The following is an 18,845-nucleotide window of genomic DNA, read 5'->3' as shown; positions in this document are numbered from 1 at the left end:
CAAAATCAGTAAGATCTGATAATGACTTTCATGTTGGGGAGTAGTGAGGGGAAGTTATCAAGGATGGTTTCTAGGTTCTAATCTGCATCATTGAGTAGATGGGTGTTGGAGGGTAGAGGAAACGAAAAGTACCCATTGAATTGAGAAGGCATTTTGAGACCAAAAAAGAAGGCAGGCAGCTCCATATAATCAATGGATCAGTTTATTATAGAGTAACTTACTCTCAGGCTTCCCTGGTGTCTCAGCAATTAAGAGTACACCTGCCAAAGCAGGAGATGTGGGTCAAGAAGATCCCCTCAAGAAGGAAATGACCGCCCACTCCAGTATTCTTGCCTGGAAATTCCCATGGACAGAGGAGCCTGGTGGGCTACAGTGCATGGGGTTGCAAAAGAGTCAGACATGACTGAGCAACCAAACAACAACAACTTACTCTCAGGGTAGCATCAGGCAGACTACAACCCAGAAGCATTCTCAGCTGCACTCTGCACCATCGTGGGGGCAACTGGTACAGTTCTGCAGTTAACCTAGAGGGTGGGGGTCGGTGCTTGGGAAGAGGACCTGTATTCCTAAGTCAATATTTATGAATGGGTTCTAATCTATGGACACTAGGAATGTACATCAGCAAAGGTTTTCATCATTGTTTGGGGACACACAGAGCATAGGGGCTACCTGGTCCTGATGATGATGAAACAGTATCTATTATCTACAAAGCCCTTGACAACAGAGACGTGATGTACTATACATTACAGTCCTGGGTAGGGTCAGCAGAAGGAGAGGAGAAACTCTAAGCGCCCAAGATGGTGTCAGTAAGGCTCACAGCCATACAGTGGGGGCAGTGGCGAATTGCTCAGGGAAGAGCAGCGTTGGGGGAGAGAAAATTAGCAGGTACATTGGTCAACTTTGGAATGGTATATGGCAATATTAAGGAAAATAGTTAGATATTTAGATTTGAAATTCAAAATGTATATGTAATTTTTAGAGTAATAAGCATTTGTTATGGTAAGGAATGCCATAGGAATGGGTAGAATTGCCTTTAAGGGAGTGTAGATGGAGAAAAGGGCTCAGGAATGGTATCCTACCCTTGCCTGTACCCTCTAAGGCTAACATTTGGAGATTTAGACGAGAAAGGGGAAGTGCATGAAGGACATCAAAAAAGGATCAGTCAGGATGAAAGCTGGGAGAATGTGGTATTACTATAGATAAAAGAGTTTTAAGAAGGTCTTTGGGAAATTTTCTGTTTTATGTCCCTGTTGCATCTTACAGCCATGCAATAATTTTTACTAGTGTTCTGCTCTGGGAAATGTCTGCCAGCACTGGTTAGTTAGTAACACGGCACAGTCCATGTGCCACGGAATACTAAGGAGCAGGAATTTTAATGTATCTGAAAGCACAAGTTTTGTGAAACAGCTTTATTTGGGAATTAAGAGAAAGGCAAGTGTTTTCAGATTTATTTTCTTTAACATTCTACTCACTTGTGTTCACTATAAATATTTAAAGGGTACTAGTATATAGAGCAGAGAAGGCAATGGCACCCCACTCCAGTACTCTTGCCTGGAAAATCCTGTGGACGGAGGAGCCTGGTGGACTGCAGTCCATGGGTTCTCGAAGAGTCGGACACAATTGGGCGACTTCACTTTCACTTTTCACTTCCATGCATTGGAGAAGGAAATGGCAACCCACTCCATTGTTCTTGCCTGGAGAATCCCAGGGACAGCGGAGCCTGGTGGGCTGCCGTCTATGGGGTCGCATAGAGTCGGACATGACTGAAGTGACTTAGCAGCAGCAGTATATAGAGGCATTCTCATATATTTTTAAACTTCTGGAAAAAAAAAAAAAGACAAGTACCCATTCCCTGTCAATCCATAGAGTGGACATGGGAAATGAAGAAATCTCAAATACGTTATGTGAAATGTTCACAAACAAAGTAAACCCAAATTTTAAGAAAAGAATTGGCTCTATTATATGGAAGAGATTATCAAGCTACTTAAATTACATTTTTACTTTTCTGTATGATTTACATTGATACCAGTAGAGCTTCTTGTCAAGATGGAGGTATTCTCTGTTGCCCAGTACTTTAGACCCTTAGCCACACATGGCCTTTGGCCCCTTGACCCCATGAAATCAGGCTAGTGGGGTGGAGGAACTGAATTTCTAGTTAAATAGCCACATGTAACTGTTGGCTGCCATATTGGGACAACACAGGAAATATTACATATCAGTCACAACATGAGACAGGATTTAATTACTGGGTAACTGAGGGCTCTTTGGTGTGCTGGACACCTTCCCTCTGTACTTTAGGCGTTTCTGCTCTCTTCACCTTTCCAGCCCCTCCCACAGTCATGTTGTTTTTTCCCCTCTGCTCTGATTTTTTTTCAGTGAAAGCATGTTTAATACAAAGTAGAATCATCGCACTTGCTTTCTCTAGGAACCATGTTATTGGAGTAACAGCCATTTTTTAGCTGAACTGCTGTGTAGTGATGCCTAACAAAATATGGTGTAATCAAATTATAGTATAAAATGAAACCCACTGGTAATTACCTTTATAACCTTCCTTTTTCAGTGTTCCCTGGGGACTTTCCTCCTCGTGACTCATTTGTTCAGCCACAGACCATTCTTTCTAGAATCAGTTTCCTAATCCTAGTGTGATCTGTGGTCTCACATAGGCCAAAATTAGTCTTACCCAAACTTATAATTTTCTTTTGCATTTATTTTTGTCCTCTTCCATGTCTTCAGCTTTCATTGATTCACCTGTTTCCCTGAACTTGAAGGAAATTTTTATGGAAGAAGAAAGAATGGAAATAGATCCAGACTAGTGGAATGTGACTGATTTTATCCTCTGACAATTGAGAGAAATCTGATCTTAGGGACAAATATTTATTTCATTTTTTCTTTAATACCATTGGAGTGGCAGAATTACTGTTCTCTTTGTTTCCTTTTATAAATTTCTAAGTAATAAGGACCTTGACTGCATTAGAAAGAAACACATTGTTTGTTACACTTGTTTACAGTTATAAAATTCCATTGTTTCATGGTAAACATGGATATATAGTATCATTGTTTTAAAGATATTTTATGTATATCTGAGTCTTAAAATATGTCTGAAGTTGTTAAGGACATCGCTCTACAGTACTGGCCCATTTCCCTTTGTAATCAGGAATGCTATTTCAAGATTATTGGCTGTTTGTGGTCTGTGCCCTTGGAATAGAATGGAATTAAATGGCCACGGGGGTATTAAGCTATGAGGTTGGGATTCTTCACACCATTAATGTGTTTTGGTTAATTATTAGTCCTAGTCAGAAAAGAGCATTGCATGTATCATGGTTGGTTAAAGCTATTCCCCAAGGTATTTTTAATCTTAAGCACTAGTCATTTGGTATCAACCTTCCCATTTAGGATTGATAATGCATCACACTTTCATGGTATCTTGAGGCTGATGCTTCTTTATTCTCAAGAGCTTTTTGCATTAAAAAATGAGCAACAGAAACAAGCCATGAGTCATGGTTTAAATGCCTAAGTAGTGCCATAACTCTCTGTAATTGCTTGTCCATAGGAGAATGTTTTGAAATGTGAAACCACATTCTTACTTGATACTTTCTGTACAAGTGGCTTGTTTTCTCTTGTTACCCCCTGGCCTGCCTTTGTTAAAGCATGCCTCCCCCAGGAATAACCAGTCACTGTCATGCCTATAGATTAAATCTTCTTTGGCTTACAATTATCTAGATGTTTCAGAAAGAACAGGTGGATCCTCTTCAGATGAAACTGCAACAGGTGAATGGACTTGGCCAGGGCTTGATTCAGAGCGCCGGAAAAAACTGTGATGTACAGGGTTTGGAACATGACATGGAAGAGATCAACGCTCGGTGGAACACACTAAATAAAAAGGTGAGTGAACGGAGGGCAAAGAAAAAAGATACGGCAATTTCAGGTTTCCATGGCACCTGAATGCAAATAAAACTTTAGCGGTTCCAACCTGGAGTAACAAAAAGGGATGAGAAGTCATTTCAGAACTCTCCCCTTTCTCCTCCGTGTCTGTGAAACAGGTTGCACAAAGAATCGCACAACTGCAAGAGGCTTTGTTGCATTGTGGGAAGTTCCAAGATGCCTTGGAGCCATTGCTCAGCTGGTTGGCAGACACTGAAGAGCTCATAGCCAATCAGAAGCCTCCATCTGCTGAGTATAAAGTGGTGAAAGCCCAGATCCAAGAACAGAAGGTAAGTGAGAATGTTGGGGCAGTGAACTGTAACAGCCGAAGGGAATGACAGACAACACAATTTGCTTATAGTTTCAGGAGCACCATTAGGAGTTTAGTAGAATCCTAACCTACCTTGTGTGATCCAGAAAAGAAAGATGGAAATTGATTTTTATCACCTTTGTAATCTCCTAGTTTACCATGCCATATGTTGAACTGAGCAGTTTTGCTTGTTCACTTATCCTGTTTCAGTGTTTGTCACCACTTTATCTTAAGAGATTTTGAGTGTTTTTAGGGTCAGCAATATTCTAACTAATGTTGTATATCATGTATAAGGTTCTATCTGGTTCCCTCCTCTCCTTGGTTTAATTTCCATTTCAGTTCCTTTTTTTCTTGGTTCAAATTAAATTCCTTTTCAGTCATATAATGACAGTCACTGCTCCATTTAAAAACCTGAGTGTAGGAAAAGTTTATATGAGTGGTAGGAATTATATCTCATGTTTTTGCCTCAGGTTGGGGGGGAAAAAAAACTTCACTGTTCAATTAAACTTAGGGCTCAGTGATGTGAGGTTTTTGGATTTTGTATGTTTTCCTTGTTTCAGATTTTAAAGTGACCCCATGTTATCACTTTTCATTCTCTTTAAACATGTACATCAGTTGCTCCAGAGGCTACTAGATGATCGAAAGGCCACAGTAGACATGCTTCAAGCAGAAGGAGGCAGAATAGCACAGTCAGCTGAGCTGGCTGATAGAGAGAAGATCACTGGACAGTTGGAGAGTCTTGAAAGTAGATGGATTGGACTACTCAGCAAGGCAGCAGCCAGGTAAAGCCAAGGGGCTTTTGAGGGAGAAGTCAGAGACAGTTTCTGATTTGTGTCTCTCAGATGCTGTAAAAGCCCCTGGAAGACTCTCATGGAGCTCTGGAGGTGTTAAAGGCTTTTACCTTGAAGAGGGATAAGTTTTTAAAGATGATCCTCATAACCAGAGTGACTCTCAGGAAATGAGCCTCAGCTCTTCCATAACGTTCTGAGAGCTGGGAGACTCAGTGCTCTGTGGTGGTGTTCAGTTGCAATATAATCATGCTTCCAAATGACAGATGTGGACTCCTACAATCCAGCCAAGTAATTTTCTGAGTTTTGGAAACAGATTTCTTTTTTTCCCCATTAATATTTATAAATAATGTTTTTGATACTTGGAATTGAAATGTATCAAAAAAAGAAAAAAGAAATGTATCGTGTTTATTTTCTGTTAACTTATCCCAGTATTAGATGTTCCTACATCTAGGAGCTAGCCTGTGGTTCTATTAAATGAACATTGAAGAGTTGCCTGGACTGTCTTCACCAGAAGCTGCAGGCAGGCAGTGTACTTCTCCTCCACGGAGGTGCTTTCTTTCTCTTTCCATAGCTATCAGTTAGTCCAGTGTCACTTGATCACACTGGGTCTTTACTTTCAGCTGATACTGTTCCCAGTTTTAAAAGTAAATGATAATGAATCAGAAATGAGTATGAGAATCATAGAGTTGATCACTTATTGTCTAGGTAGCTATGGGTAGTCTTCAGATAATCCCCTCTTCAGTCTCTTTACTTCTACCTGTCCATGGCTTGCTTGTTTCTCATCTGAGCTACAGAGTATTTACTTGCCCATGTTAGTAGGCAAAACGAAAGAATTCAACTTACTTTCATTTTGAAATTGCACTGCGTTATTTCTTCTCTCTTTTCATCCATTTCCAGTAATAGTACCATTGACCCTCCAACCACCTGGGTTTAAAGCCTCAGCCTCATTTTCTTTTTATCATTTTTTCCCCTCCCCTGCTTTGTGTCACATATCTATCAGGATACTAAATTCTGTCCATTTTACATCTACAGTATCTTTCCTCTCCATCCATTTCTGATTCCAACTTACTTGCCTCAGTTCATGACTTACGAACTCTCCCTTGGGCTCGTTCCCATGAGGTAGCTCGTCTGAGGGCAGCCTCCTAACTGTCTAACCTTAACCACTCTACTTCTGCTTCCCCTCAGCCCTTCCCTCTGCACAATCAGAGACATCTGTTGACTGCCTGTTGCCTATAAAATAAAGTGTCTCTAACCCACCATTCAAAGGTGGCCCTAACCCACCTTTCTTAGTTTCTGCTATTCTTCTCATTACTTATGGTCAAAGTAAACCATGTTCAGTTCTTCAGTGTCTTCTGTCAGTTTCCTAATTCTGTCTTTGCTGATGGTGTTCCAGCTTCCATGAAAGACTTTTGTTCATCTCCCCTGCTCTTATGAAGCTTTTTTTTATTCCCAAGCATAGAATAGTTTCATCTTCCTCTTAGCTGCCCTAACTCTTCATGTGTACCTTGTATTAAGGTCATTATTTTTTGTGCTTACCTCCTAGGTCCTTAAGCTAACTAAAGTCATGATTGTTCCTAATGTATCTATTTATGATTCTTTTCTTCTATCCTACTTGCTTCCATGCTCCAAACACAATTTCTGGACCAGTGTTTTAAAGAGAAATACCAAGAGCAGCAGCATTTGTTAAGGCATCCTAAAGAATTCTGTTTAGGCTCTTTAATATTGGATTTTTGATGCCTCCAAATTATTTTAGCTCTTCTCTTTTCTACCTGTTACAGTGATTTCTTCAGACCTTCAGATCCTGGAATCATAGATGAGTCAGAAAGGTCTAGAAGTCTAGGACAGTTCTTTAAGAATTAAATTTTTAAAATTTAAAATTTGGAAAAAAAAATAGACACAAATGTATATGTATAACTGAATCACTTTGCTGTAAACCTAGTAAAACTAACATTAATTTTATTAATCAGCTGTACTCCAATATAAAATTTTAAAAGTGTTTTTAAAAGTTTAAAGCAAAAAGAGTAAAATCTTTAAGCAGATCATTACAATGAAAATAATCCACCAAGCAATTTATTTCAGGTTATATTTTATGTTTTAGTTTTTAGTTGTATTGATTGAAGATATAGTTTGAAGGCTGACATAAACTAAGAAAGGAAATTCTGTAGTTTATATTGACATTTAAAAATAGCATCTAGAAATACATTTTTCTTTATACTCAAACATTACATTTCCAGATAATCCAAATGGCAGGTCTTTATATTAAATCATTTATTATTAATATAAATTTGTCCAGAGTACCCAGCATAGGACCAGGCACAAAGCAGTTGTTTAGTAAAGATTTACTGAAATAAAAGTACATCCCATCACCCAGCCCCTTTTCAAATAACATAGCACTTAGTCTGATCTTAATGGTCCAGAGTCATTGTTATGGCCTTTGATGGTTATTCTGTGTTCTAATATAGTTCTATGGTTGTTTTTGTGTCTTTTGCTTCTTCGGCTCCCTTCAGCATTCAGGCTTCCCCTCTCCTTTGTAATTGGCTGATTTTAATCTACAGGGTATTTGAAGTCCACACTTTGTGTGGCTGTTATGTTAAATAAGGTTTAAGATTCCAGATTCAAGATTCCAGTTATAAAGTACATGGTTCTTTTGGCTGCCATTTCCCTTAACAAATTCACTTAGTTTGAGGTGATTTTTTTGCCTTAAATCAGAATTCAAAGTTATGCTCTGAGTCTTGAAATTACTAGAAGACTGACTGATTTGGGGGCGATAGGAAGAAAGTTCTTGTTCATAGCTTGATCTACTTGTGCTCTTCAAATACTGCCTATCTCTTCATCATAAATGAGGATAACTATGACAGGGAAAAGAGAAATGAAGACTGATAGATTTTTTACTCCTTTAAACACTGTTTTGGTCACATGTACAGAGGATGCACATGGTCCATCCCGTAGGAGAAAGAGTAGTAGAAGGTCTGATTCTAATTCTCACTGTACCATTGCTACCCTGTGGGCGATCTGGACAGATCTTTCTTAAAGCCTTCAGGCTTGGTTTTGTCTTTTACAATAGTGGCATAATGTTGCCTGCCGTACAAGGTCATGACAGAACCTAAATAAGGTACTGCTCGTGAAAGCCTTTAAAACAGCAAGGTGCTGTTTTCTGTGTGTCCTGTTTGCTATTGATATTTCAAACGTGCCTGGTTAAGATCGGTCTTTTACTGAATATAGTACTGTTAACAGTTTTAATGTGACTTTTTGCCTGAGCAGCTTGTTCTATATATTCGTGTAGGCAGAAACAGCTGGAAGATATCCTGGTTCTGGCTAAACAATTCCATGAGACAGCTGAGCCTATTTCTGACTTCTTATCTGTGACAGAGAAAAAGCTCGCCAACTCAGAACCTGTTGGCACCCAGACTGCTAAAATACAGCAGCAGATCATTCGGCACAAGGTAGGAAGTAGTCATGGTAAATGAAAACACAAAACTGGAATCAGAGATCCTAGAAAACTTCCTGCAGCTTTCTAAAAGATGTATTTTGTGGGGGTTTTTTTAATAAATTTAATTTAAAATATAGTCCAGTTATTAATTGGACTAGTCACTCACATTCTTCAAGTAAAAATAGAAATGGACTTAGAGGCTCCCATCAGAAAAAACAGCTTTTTGTTCTCTGTTTTTATGTTATTTTTACCCTCTGTAGGTAAACTTATATATTATTATTTAATTTATTATATCATTTGTGATTCATTGTCTCATGTTTACTTTTCATTTATTTTGTTTCTGTTATTCATTTTTTCCATCTGGATTTCCAGGCTCTGGAGGAAGAAATAGAAAGCCATGCCACAGATGTGCACCAGGCAGTCACAGTTGGGCGGTCCCTCTCCTCCCTGACAAGTCCCGCAGAGCAGGGTGTGCTGTCAGAGAGGCTAGACTCGTTGCAGGCCCGACTCAGTGAGATTCAAGACCGGTGCTGTCGGAAAGCAGCCCTGCTTGAACAAGCACTGTCTAATGCTAGGCTCTTCGGGGAGGATGAGGTGGAGGTGCTCAACTGGCTGGCCGAGGTTGAGGACAAGCTCAGTTCAGTGTTCGTAAAGGATTACAGACAGGATGTCCTGGAGAAGCAGCATGCTGACCACCTGGTATTCATACTTTCCATTCTTATTGGTTATGTTACTAAGTTATTTTGTCATTTTAATTCATGTTTGTCTTCATTTCTCTCTCTCGCTCGCTCCCCCCCCTTTTTTTTTTAATTCCAAACATTTTAAGTTTATTTTATACACAAGTGCTTAGTTACAGACTTGTTGCTAAGGACTAACCTATTTTTTGATGAGTCCATGGAAATACTTATACTTAACAAACCAGATCATTAATTCTAGAAGGTGATCCAGAGTGTAATCAGGGGCCATCTCAATTCCAATTCATGTTTTACACCACTCGGGAATGTATCATTCAGCTACCACTTGAGCAGTTATGCAGAGGAGTATGTACTTTAACAAAGTGTTAGTCGCTCAGTCATGTCCAACCCTCTGCAACCCCATGGACTGTAGCCTGCCAGACTCCTCTGTTGATAGACTTCTCCAGACAAGAATAGTAGAGTGGGTTGCCATTACCTCCTCCAGGGGATCTTCCTTACCCAGGGATCAAACCCAGGTCTCCTGCATTGCAGGCAGATTCTTTACCATCTGAGCTACCAGGGATGCCCAAACTTTAAGAAAACCAGACTACTTAACAGTGCTCAGGATTTGATCATATAGTGGTAACTTTTTAAATGTTTCTAGAATTTATGTGCTCGAAGTACAGGGATTCTGGGTCATCTTAGTAGAAACAACAATTTGCCCTTTTTGTTTTATTTTTAGGAAATTTCTTTGGAAATGGTAAAATCAGCAAAGTGATTTTGTTTGTTTTATTAATAATAATCTTAGATTCTTCTACTTCATTGACTTCAGATACTGAGAGTCTTTAACTAGGATTCTGATTTAAGTTGGCCTGTTCTTGCTGATTTTCTTTTCTTGAACTTTATGCCTTAGCCTTTGTTTTGGACATATTAGACATTTTTGATGAATTCTGCTTCTACCTTTCTTGGGTTCAGGTTTGGTATCAATAGGTTAGTAAAGCAGATTAAGTCCTAAATCTCTTCTCATCAAAAGAAAGCTTACCTATAAGTATCTGATTTCATTGTTTTGGGTAATTAAAGTGAAAGTGAAGTCGCTCAGTCATGTCTGACTCTGCGACCCCATGGACTGTAGCCCACCAGGCTCCTCCGTCCATGGGATTCTCCAGGCAAGAGTACTGGAGTTGGGTTGCCATTTCCTTCTCCATTGAGTAATTAAAGGCTAACCAAAGAGAAAACGAAGGAATCAAATATCTCATCTTTAAACTGATATTCATCTCTACTTTAAATTTGGTCTCTTAAGGGGCTCGCATTTCTTCCACTTTGTTGTGTCATAGTTTTAGGATTAATGGTGTTCTTTCTTTTCAGGCTTTAAATGAAGAAATTGTTAATAGAAAGAAGAATGTAGATCAAGCTATTAAAAACGGTCAGGCTCTTCTAAAACAAACCACAGGTACTTTGAAAAGTACATCTCTTAGCGCCTGGTCATACAGACATTAATCAGCTTGCTGCAGTAGCCACTTCCCTTTGTAGACAGGAGGAGGTTAATACTCATTGATTGTATTACCATGTGCTTCCAGGCCAATGGGGCTTGGGTTCCTATTTCCTGCTAAATCTGTTATTGAAACACTGTATTATCTCAGATCTGGTTATAGATGAAAGCTCTCCCTGCCCTCTAATATGTTGAATACCAGCATTTACTGAAAGATGCTGAAAGTGTCTTGAAAAACCTGCAGTCAAACTCAGATCCTAATAATCTCAGAAGTCATTTCTTTTATTGATTGAAGGTTTCTTTCCCACTTCCCTTGGTGTGGGACACTAGGTGAAATCACTGCCATAGGGAGAGAGTATCCATAAAAGTTAAGCTCTGACTTGAATAAAGAGAGGTTAAAAGGGCTCCCTGAGCCTATTAGGCATGAATAAACTGTGTGCTGTCTCCCACAGGTGAAGAGGTGTTGCTCATTCAAGAGAAGCTGGATGGCATAAAGACTCGCTATGCAGACATCACAGTCACTAGCTCCAAGGCCCTGAGAACCTTAGAGCAGGCCCGGCAGCTGGCCACCAAGTTCCAGTCCACATACGAGGAACTGACCGGGTGGCTGAGGGAGGCCGAGGAGGAGCTGGCGGCCAGCGGAGGCCAGTCCCCCACAGGGGAGCAAATACCCCGGTTTCAGCAGAGACAGAAGGTGAGCTGACCTCCCACACTGTAAAGGGAAAGAATTTCTCTCTTAGAATCCTGAAGTTCAAATTCTTGAGTTTTACACCAGCTATCTTTACCCAATATCTAAACCAAAAATTTCTCTCTGCCTCGTTTTCTGTTTATTTGTGGAAAATAAGTTTTGACATAAGGACAGGCCTATATAAGAGCTCTTGTCATGGTCTGAAGAAGAAAAAAGATTGAATCTGAAAACCCTATGAAGCTTGCTTCATATGGAACATTTTAGGACTTACTGTCATACTTCACTCTCTAAAAGAGTACCTCATAGTCATCTCTGATTCTCCTGCAGTACCTTGTGCAGTTCCAGATGCACAAAAATACGGTGCATTTGTTGAAGTAAATAAATGCCTATGATTAAAGCATTATTTTATCATTTCTATTGAAGTAAGGAGAAAAAAAACAAGAAACACCATTCATGTTACCCAGAGACAGCCTGGCCTGAAAAGTCTTGCTGACAGTTCTAAGCAGCTGAGCCTAAAGTCAGGCTGTGGAGTGACTGAAAAATCTGAGACAAGAAAAAAATAAGTGAAGGAAGGAGGTCAGAGCCCTGCTGGGATGTGTGGTAGAGAGAGCATTTTCCACCCAGCACAGCTGCTAATGTCCTTAATTTAGCAAGAGATGGCCTGAAAACTTTTTTTCCCTCTTTAGGAACTAAAGAAGGAGGTCATGGAGCACAGGCTGGTGTTGGACACAGTGAATGAGGTGAGCCGCGCTCTCTTAGAGCTGGTGCCCTGGAGAGCCAGAGAAGGGCTGGATAAGCTTGTGTCCGACGCCAACGAGCAGTACAGACTGGTCAGTGACACTGTTGGACAAAGGGTGGATGAAATTGATGCTGCTATTCAGAGATCACAACAGGTAATCTTTAAAAACACCCCTGCATTAATATTTTAGGCAGCAGGGATATATATATGGGAAGTACAAAACTATGACCCACATACATACAGTTTCAGGAATAGGAATAAATGAGATCAAGCTAAATCTGATGCAACAAATTATCTCAGTGGTAGGAAGTGGTTCAGTAAAGTTATGTGAGGGAGATCTAGGTTTGACTGAAGATACATGACCCCTTTGAGGAGAAAAGAACTTGGAAAAGAGAGTGTGTGGGCCCTTCCCTTGCTGACACCCTGCTTAGAGGCAGATGGTGATGGGGGTAGATAATATCTAGACCGAAAAGGTCTAAATGCATCAGTCTCAGTTTGACATAATCAACTGTTTCAGCATTAGATGGAAGAGGGGACAGAACCAAGAACTATAATTACTATCAAATATGCTAACCAAAATAGCAGAGCCATCCAAAATAGAACCCTCCCAGTAAACACAGGTGTCGTGTTTCCCTCAATCACTTTTCCTTCCTGCTTTCTGGGAAAAGTTATTTGTTTTTCTTTGTAGGTGGATATGCACCTATTAATGGCACACATTAATGTACCATGGTACAAAAAATCTAACATAACCTGACCCCTTGGGTTCATGGTGATGAGCAGATGCCTTCTGAACCCCACAGAAGTTTGCTTTGACTCCAAGTCTTGGCCAGATATTTCAGTATGAGATTTATCACACTTGGGAACTTTTCTTTAATTATTAGTATAATTTGACAACATTGATAAGGAAGAGGTAAAAGGTTGAGGGGCCCTTATTAAACAATGGTCACATAGAACATGTTCTTTTGTTGTTGATGTCATTGCGTATGACATGTCATTGTGTACTGCATTCCATTTAAAGGTTTGCTGTTCTTCTGGGGTCTTACACTTCTTCAGCTAAGCGGGTACTTCCAAGTTAACTTGACTCAGCCATCTGCTGCCATGTTAAGTTTGTAGTTAAACATATGACTACTGCTGTGGATAGGAAAAAAGATTGGCAGAAAGAGAGCACAGCCTCATAAAAGTACTCTCATTAGAAAGTGTATTTCTTTTGAAGAGTCTTGGTTTCCATTATTTCTAGCTATTGGACCATTGACTGGGTTCTGTAATGTCTTTCCAAGGAAGTTGAAATAGGGTCAACTCATATTTGTTGAAATATAATCAATGCTAAATTGTCTGCATCTTGAATTTGTGACTTTTATGAAGTTCTCACCAATTTGGGCTTTATTTTGTGAGATGTAAACTGCATTACTGAAAATCTAGGCCTTTCTGTTGAATAAGTTAGAATTCTTAGAAGGAAGACACTGGCTGTAACATGTCCATCATTTTTCAACCTGTCTGTCAGTACGAGCAAGCTGCTGATGCAGAGCTAGCTTGGGTTGCTGAGACAAAACGGAAACTGATGGCCCTGGGTCCGATTCGCCTGGAACAGGACCAGACCACAGCTCAGCTGCAGGTGCAGAAGGTAAGGCACTGGCACAGTCCCTTCGTTCTGAGCTAGAAGAAGCATCAGTCACTTGGAGTGACGAGCACAGAGTTTCTGGCTATCTCAAGTCAAGCAGAATGATTTAGAGTCGTGATGGTGGATAGAGACGTAATATTATAAATATTTGGTTAGGATGAAGAAGGGATTTTTTGCTTTGTGAAAAGGGAGAAATAGGTCTCTTAATCCAGGAAAGAATAGCAATTTTCTACATGGGTTTTCAGGGGGGGGAGATATTTTTGTAAGCTACTGAAAGAAGATAAGCATCGGAGATAGATGGATAGACAAAGTGTCAAACTTCTTAAGAACAATTTTTAGTGTGACTTTATTAAAGCAAAGGATTTATCATAGAGTATGTCTAACTTTTCACTAACTCAGGCTCGGGATCCTTGTGTTACTTAACAATAGTTCACTTTTCAAAGGCTTTCTCCATTGACATCATTCGACACAAAGATTCCATGGATGAACTCTTCAGTCATCGTGGTGAAATCTTTGGCACATGTGGGGAGGAGCAAAAAGCCATACTACAGGTAAACTACATGTATTTATTCACCATATTGTTATCTTGCTCATGGTGATTTGGAAGTACAATTATGAAATGATAGTTTAAGAAGGGTTTTTTCCCCTGTATTACTGATAGTGATATTTAAGTTCAAGGTGATGTCCTAGGGGATTCAGACCCCTCACCCTGTGTTCACAGATGTCTAGACAGCCATACTGTATGATGTGAAATGCAGTGCAAATCCATGATCTTTGTAACAGAGGAGTTGCTCTTCATGCTCATTCTGTGATGAGTTCTCTTTCCAGGTAGATAGATTTTTCAGAACCAGATCCAGATATTAATTCCTGCTTTAGATACTTCTAAAAAAATAGTTAACTATTTCTAAAAGAATTGGCCAACAGAATCTGTTTGTACACCAGTTTTGTTTTTTTTTTTATAAAGTGAAAGTCGCTCAGTCATGTCCGACTCTTTGCAACCCCATGGACTAAAGAGTCCATGGAATTCTCCAGGCCAGAAGAGTGACTCCACTAGCCTTTCCCTTCTCCAGGGGATCTTCCCAACCCAGGGATCGAACCCAGGTCTCCTGCATTACAGGTGGATTCTTTACCAGCTGAGTCACAAAGGAAGCCTTTTTTATAAAGGGTGTGGGTAACTACTATTTCCTCAGAAATCTTCATAAATTGAGCTACTCATCCTAAACAAGTAAAGTATAAGTAGCAGGTTTGTAGACACTTTTATCAGAGAAGAAAAGACATGAAACTTGATGAGCAAATACCCACCATAGCCCCTGATACAGTCAAAGTGACCTAATGCAATAATGTTGCATCTAAAGTTGTAAAAGGTACTCACTAACGGGATAATTTTGCTCTGTTGTGGCTGTGCTATTTTACTGTTGGCAAAGCTACTTTCATGTTTTAAAAATTATAGAAATAATGCATATGTGTGATAGGAAAATTTAAAAATTCAGTTAAGTATAAAGAATATAAAAATCACTTGTAATCTTAACTAGATTGATTTTTTTAGCATTTTAGTGTACATTCCTTTATACTTTTTAGTGTATATCTACTTACATTTTTTATTTAAAGAAGGGTTCATCATGGTAATAATACTTACACTTCTTTTTGTTGTCCATAGGAAAAGACAGAGTCTCTGATACAGCAATACGAAGCCATTAGTCTGCTCAATTCAGAGCGTTACGCACGCCTAGAGCGGGCACAGGTCTTGGTGAACCAGTTTTGGGAAACTTATGAGGAGCTCAGCCCGTGGATTGAGGAGACTCGGGCACTCATAGCACAGTTACCTCCTCCGGCTATTGACCATGAGCAGCTCAGGCAGCAGCAAGAGGAAATGAGGGTAAGGAGCGTGCCAAGTTTTATTTAATTGCACAACTGGAGATGGGCTGCACCATTCGAGAAACAGCCTGTTTATGAGTACCTACCGAGTGTAAGTCTGTTTTGAAGTTAATTCTTAACCCAGTAGAATTTCTTTGCACAGTGAAGATACATATCTGAAATATTTCCTTTGTTCTTTAATGTAAATCAGTTAAAGAATGAGGTTATGGAGATGTCAGGAATGTGGGTATTACAGGAGTAAACAAAGCACCACATAAAAATCAAGAGAACTTAAAATCTTTCCAGCAACAACAGAGTGTTCTCAGATTTGGGTGTGGTTGGGTGGCCTTTTCCTTGTGGTTAGGCCCCAGCTGGAGTGAGAGCCCCAGCTCAGGAATGTCAGAAAGCAATTTGCTGCAGAGACTTAAGATGAAAGGAAAATTTGTAGACACTTTAGCTGATGGTATTACCATCAAAGATGGTTTTTTGATGTTTATTTTATCTGTATATGGCTTGTGCTCACTCCTATCTCTGTATTCCTGTAGCAGGGAGATTAAACTGGAAGTAGCCAGCCGTAGAGTCAAGGAGCAGTTGGATCGCCAGAAATATTGTTTGTGGTTTCTCCTGCTTGGTGTCTCCCAGTCTGCACAGGGAGACAGACGTGAAACCATTGAGACTGCAGTGGATACAGAGGAGTACTTAGGAGTGCAGAAGGCAGTGGGATACTTTTGTTTTGAGGGCAAGAGTGAAGGGGGATATGTCTGGGAAGCTTCTTGGGTGGCGGAATATCTGAACTGGCTTTTAAAAAATTAAGGGAATTAGAGTCAGTGCCCTAAGCCTTAGATTTTCACCCCCTCCATAAATGGTGAGATGTTGGGACTTGCTGGATTTTAACAACTTAGTTTAGTTTAGTTTAGTTAGTTTAGTTAGTTCCCCTCAGTTTGTCCTGTTGGTATGAGCTCTGATCACAGTATTTAAACAAACCGGTATAAAAAGACTCATTTTATTTTAATCCGTATTTTTTTTGCATAGCAACTGAGGGAATCCATTGCTGAACACAAACCTCATATTGATAAACTGCTAAAGATAGGCCCTCAACTAAAGGAGCTAAACCCTGAAGAGGGGGAAATGGTGGAAGAAAAATACCAGAAAGCAGAAAACACATATGCCCAAATAAAAGAGGAGGTGCGGCAGCGGGCCCTGGCTCTGGACGAGGCCATTTCCCAGTCGGCTCAGGTATGTCTGTGTCTTAAACTCATATGACCTTCAGCTGTCCTTTAGTCTGAGCAGGAGGCTCTGTATCAGTATGTCCCTATGCTCAGGAATGTCCAGACCATGTATGCTGGTGATACATTATCAAGAGACTGGGAGCCTTTGCCCATTTGCATTTTTATTCCAGGAAGCATTGGTTATACTGACAACTAGGAGAAGGGTGAAATGCATCTTGGCTGGTATATCATTTGTCTGTATGGGTTTCTTGAAAACTGGATATCGTGGTGATCCTTTAACAGAAGTGATTTTGGGTAAAATCATCTTGAAGCAACGAATGCCTCAAGTGAAGTCAGATTGTTATTGGGCCTGTTGCTTTCAAGATGTAGATAGCACATTCGTTTTCCTACTCAAGAGGCCACCAACTTGCTCCTCGTTCAGAGAAAGATACTTGACTAGGGAGAAGTTAGAACCAAGGAGAAAAAACCACCAGCAGTGGAGTTTAAAGCATGTAACTACATACTTTTCAACTAATATATTACTGTTATGTCTGGGTAATTTATTCCTATGTTTAGTCAATATTCTTGGTTAATATTTGTACTTACTCAAGTTTCTCCCCCCCACCTTCCGTCCCATCTCTCACTCACATTGTGGAATGTGTTACTTTGTGTTGTTGCTGCCTGCTCCTGTCTTCCCCACATCGTCACATTTCATTGTTGTGTTGACTGCGCCCACCATTACAGATTACAGAGGTAAGGTACCCACCCCCATTGGGATTAGGGTGTTCTTATGAAGCTGAGAATTGAGAGGGTTATTTATAAGGAAACTTGCCTAAACTTTAGTGGTATAAATCTTACTAATGCAGTCTATTGTGCCAGTTTCATTTGGGGCATAACCTATAAGTGAGGGAGTGATGGGAAGGGATTTTGTTTACTGTGGTACTTCCTTTAGGACATTTAACAGTTGGTAAGCCTTATTCTAGTTAGTGAATCCAGAGTTGGCTTTAGGGGACAGGCTTACCTGTTTTGCTCCCTTTTCTTCCCTCTCTGCTTCATATTAGAAATCAAAATTTTGCAATTTATGATAGGTTATAAAATATGTAGAAAAGTGGAAAGAGTAGTTGCTCTCTTGGAATAAGGTTAGATTTGACCTTCCCTAATTATATTTCATCATGCCAACACTTTCCTTCCTCACTGTTACATCTGGTGGGTTGTTGAATTGCATGCCGTGGTACTTTTAAACTCCAAGTCATGTGGCATATTGAGTTCCCCATCCATTTACCCAGTTGGTGGAGGGCATCTAACTTGTTGGTCTAGTCTGTTGCATGCAGCTGTCATCTGAGGTGTTGACACACTGACTCTCACTGGTTTCATAGTCTTGTCCCTTTTTCATCATGTTAGTTGGAACAGGGAAACTACTGCAGCACCATTAACAATGTGAGTTGATTTTTGGTATATTAAGTAATAGCTTTTTGAGTCATCAAATACTTTTCTGATGGTCCAGCTCTAGTGTGCTGTACCCAAAATAGTTTCTTAGCCACAGCCAACACTTGACAGTCCTAGGGCTAGTCCGGGTTTTATCCTAAACAGGAGTGAATTTATACACTGGCCTTAATCCCTAACGTTTACCCCACAAGTGTGATGCAGTCCTGCTGTGATGGCTAATGGTCCAATATTTGTTTAGTTCCACGATAAAATTGAGCCCATGTTGGAAACTCTGGAGAACCTTTCCTCTCGCCTGCGAATGCCACCGCTGATTCCTGCCGAAGTGGACAAGATCAGAGAGTGCATCAGCGACAACAAGAGTGCCACCGTGGAGCTGGAAAAACTGCAGCCATCCTTCGAGGCCCTGAAGCGCCGTGGAGAAGAACTCATTGGGCGATCTCAAGGAGCTGACAAGGATCTGGCTGCAAAAGGTGTTTGATTAATCTAATAATTTTGTTAAAAAAAATCTTAAATTCTAGGCTGTGGTTACCTCCAGCATCCCACCAGATGTATTTCATTGAATGCAAAGGCAGTACCCAAGTAATGAGTATTCTACGAATCATTTAGAATTCAGAACACATCTCTCCTTTGAAACAAGATTACAATTGGTAGTTAGATTCCCAGGCCAGGAAACAAAT

The 18,845-nt window shown here is 40.1% G+C and overlaps 1 protein-coding gene across 11 annotated transcripts in view; it reads left to right on the top strand.

The window, feature by feature from the left end:
* The window catches only part of MACF1 (microtubule actin crosslinking factor 1), a 332,396-nt gene that overhangs the window by 274,410 nt on the left and 39,141 nt on the right, over positions 1–18,845 (top strand). For all 11 annotated transcript variants that reach the window (XM_065915933.1, XM_065915922.1, XM_065915908.1 and 8 more), the window contains 13 exons: positions 3,721–3,882; positions 4,041–4,211; positions 4,847–5,013; positions 8,306–8,465; positions 8,825–9,151; positions 10,492–10,576; positions 11,068–11,309; positions 11,990–12,196; positions 13,544–13,663; positions 14,104–14,211; positions 15,318–15,536; positions 16,547–16,750; positions 18,407–18,638. In XM_065915933.1, the coding sequence (XP_065772005.1) occupies positions 3,721–3,882; positions 4,041–4,211; positions 4,847–5,013; positions 8,306–8,465; positions 8,825–9,151; positions 10,492–10,576; positions 11,068–11,309; positions 11,990–12,196; positions 13,544–13,663; positions 14,104–14,211; positions 15,318–15,536; positions 16,547–16,750; positions 18,407–18,638 (2,404 nt within the window). The remainder of the gene's footprint in view (positions 1–3,720; positions 3,883–4,040; positions 4,212–4,846; positions 5,014–8,305; positions 8,466–8,824; positions 9,152–10,491; positions 10,577–11,067; positions 11,310–11,989; positions 12,197–13,543; positions 13,664–14,103; positions 14,212–15,317; positions 15,537–16,546; positions 16,751–18,406; positions 18,639–18,845) is intronic.

Source organism: Muntiacus reevesi, chromosome 1 (genome assembly GCF_963930625.1).
Source record: "Muntiacus reevesi chromosome 1, mMunRee1.1, whole genome shotgun sequence".
NCBI classification, from domain to species: Eukaryota; Metazoa; Chordata; class Mammalia; order Artiodactyla; family Cervidae; genus Muntiacus; species Muntiacus reevesi.
This window is presented reverse-complemented; position numbering and strand designations above follow the sequence as displayed.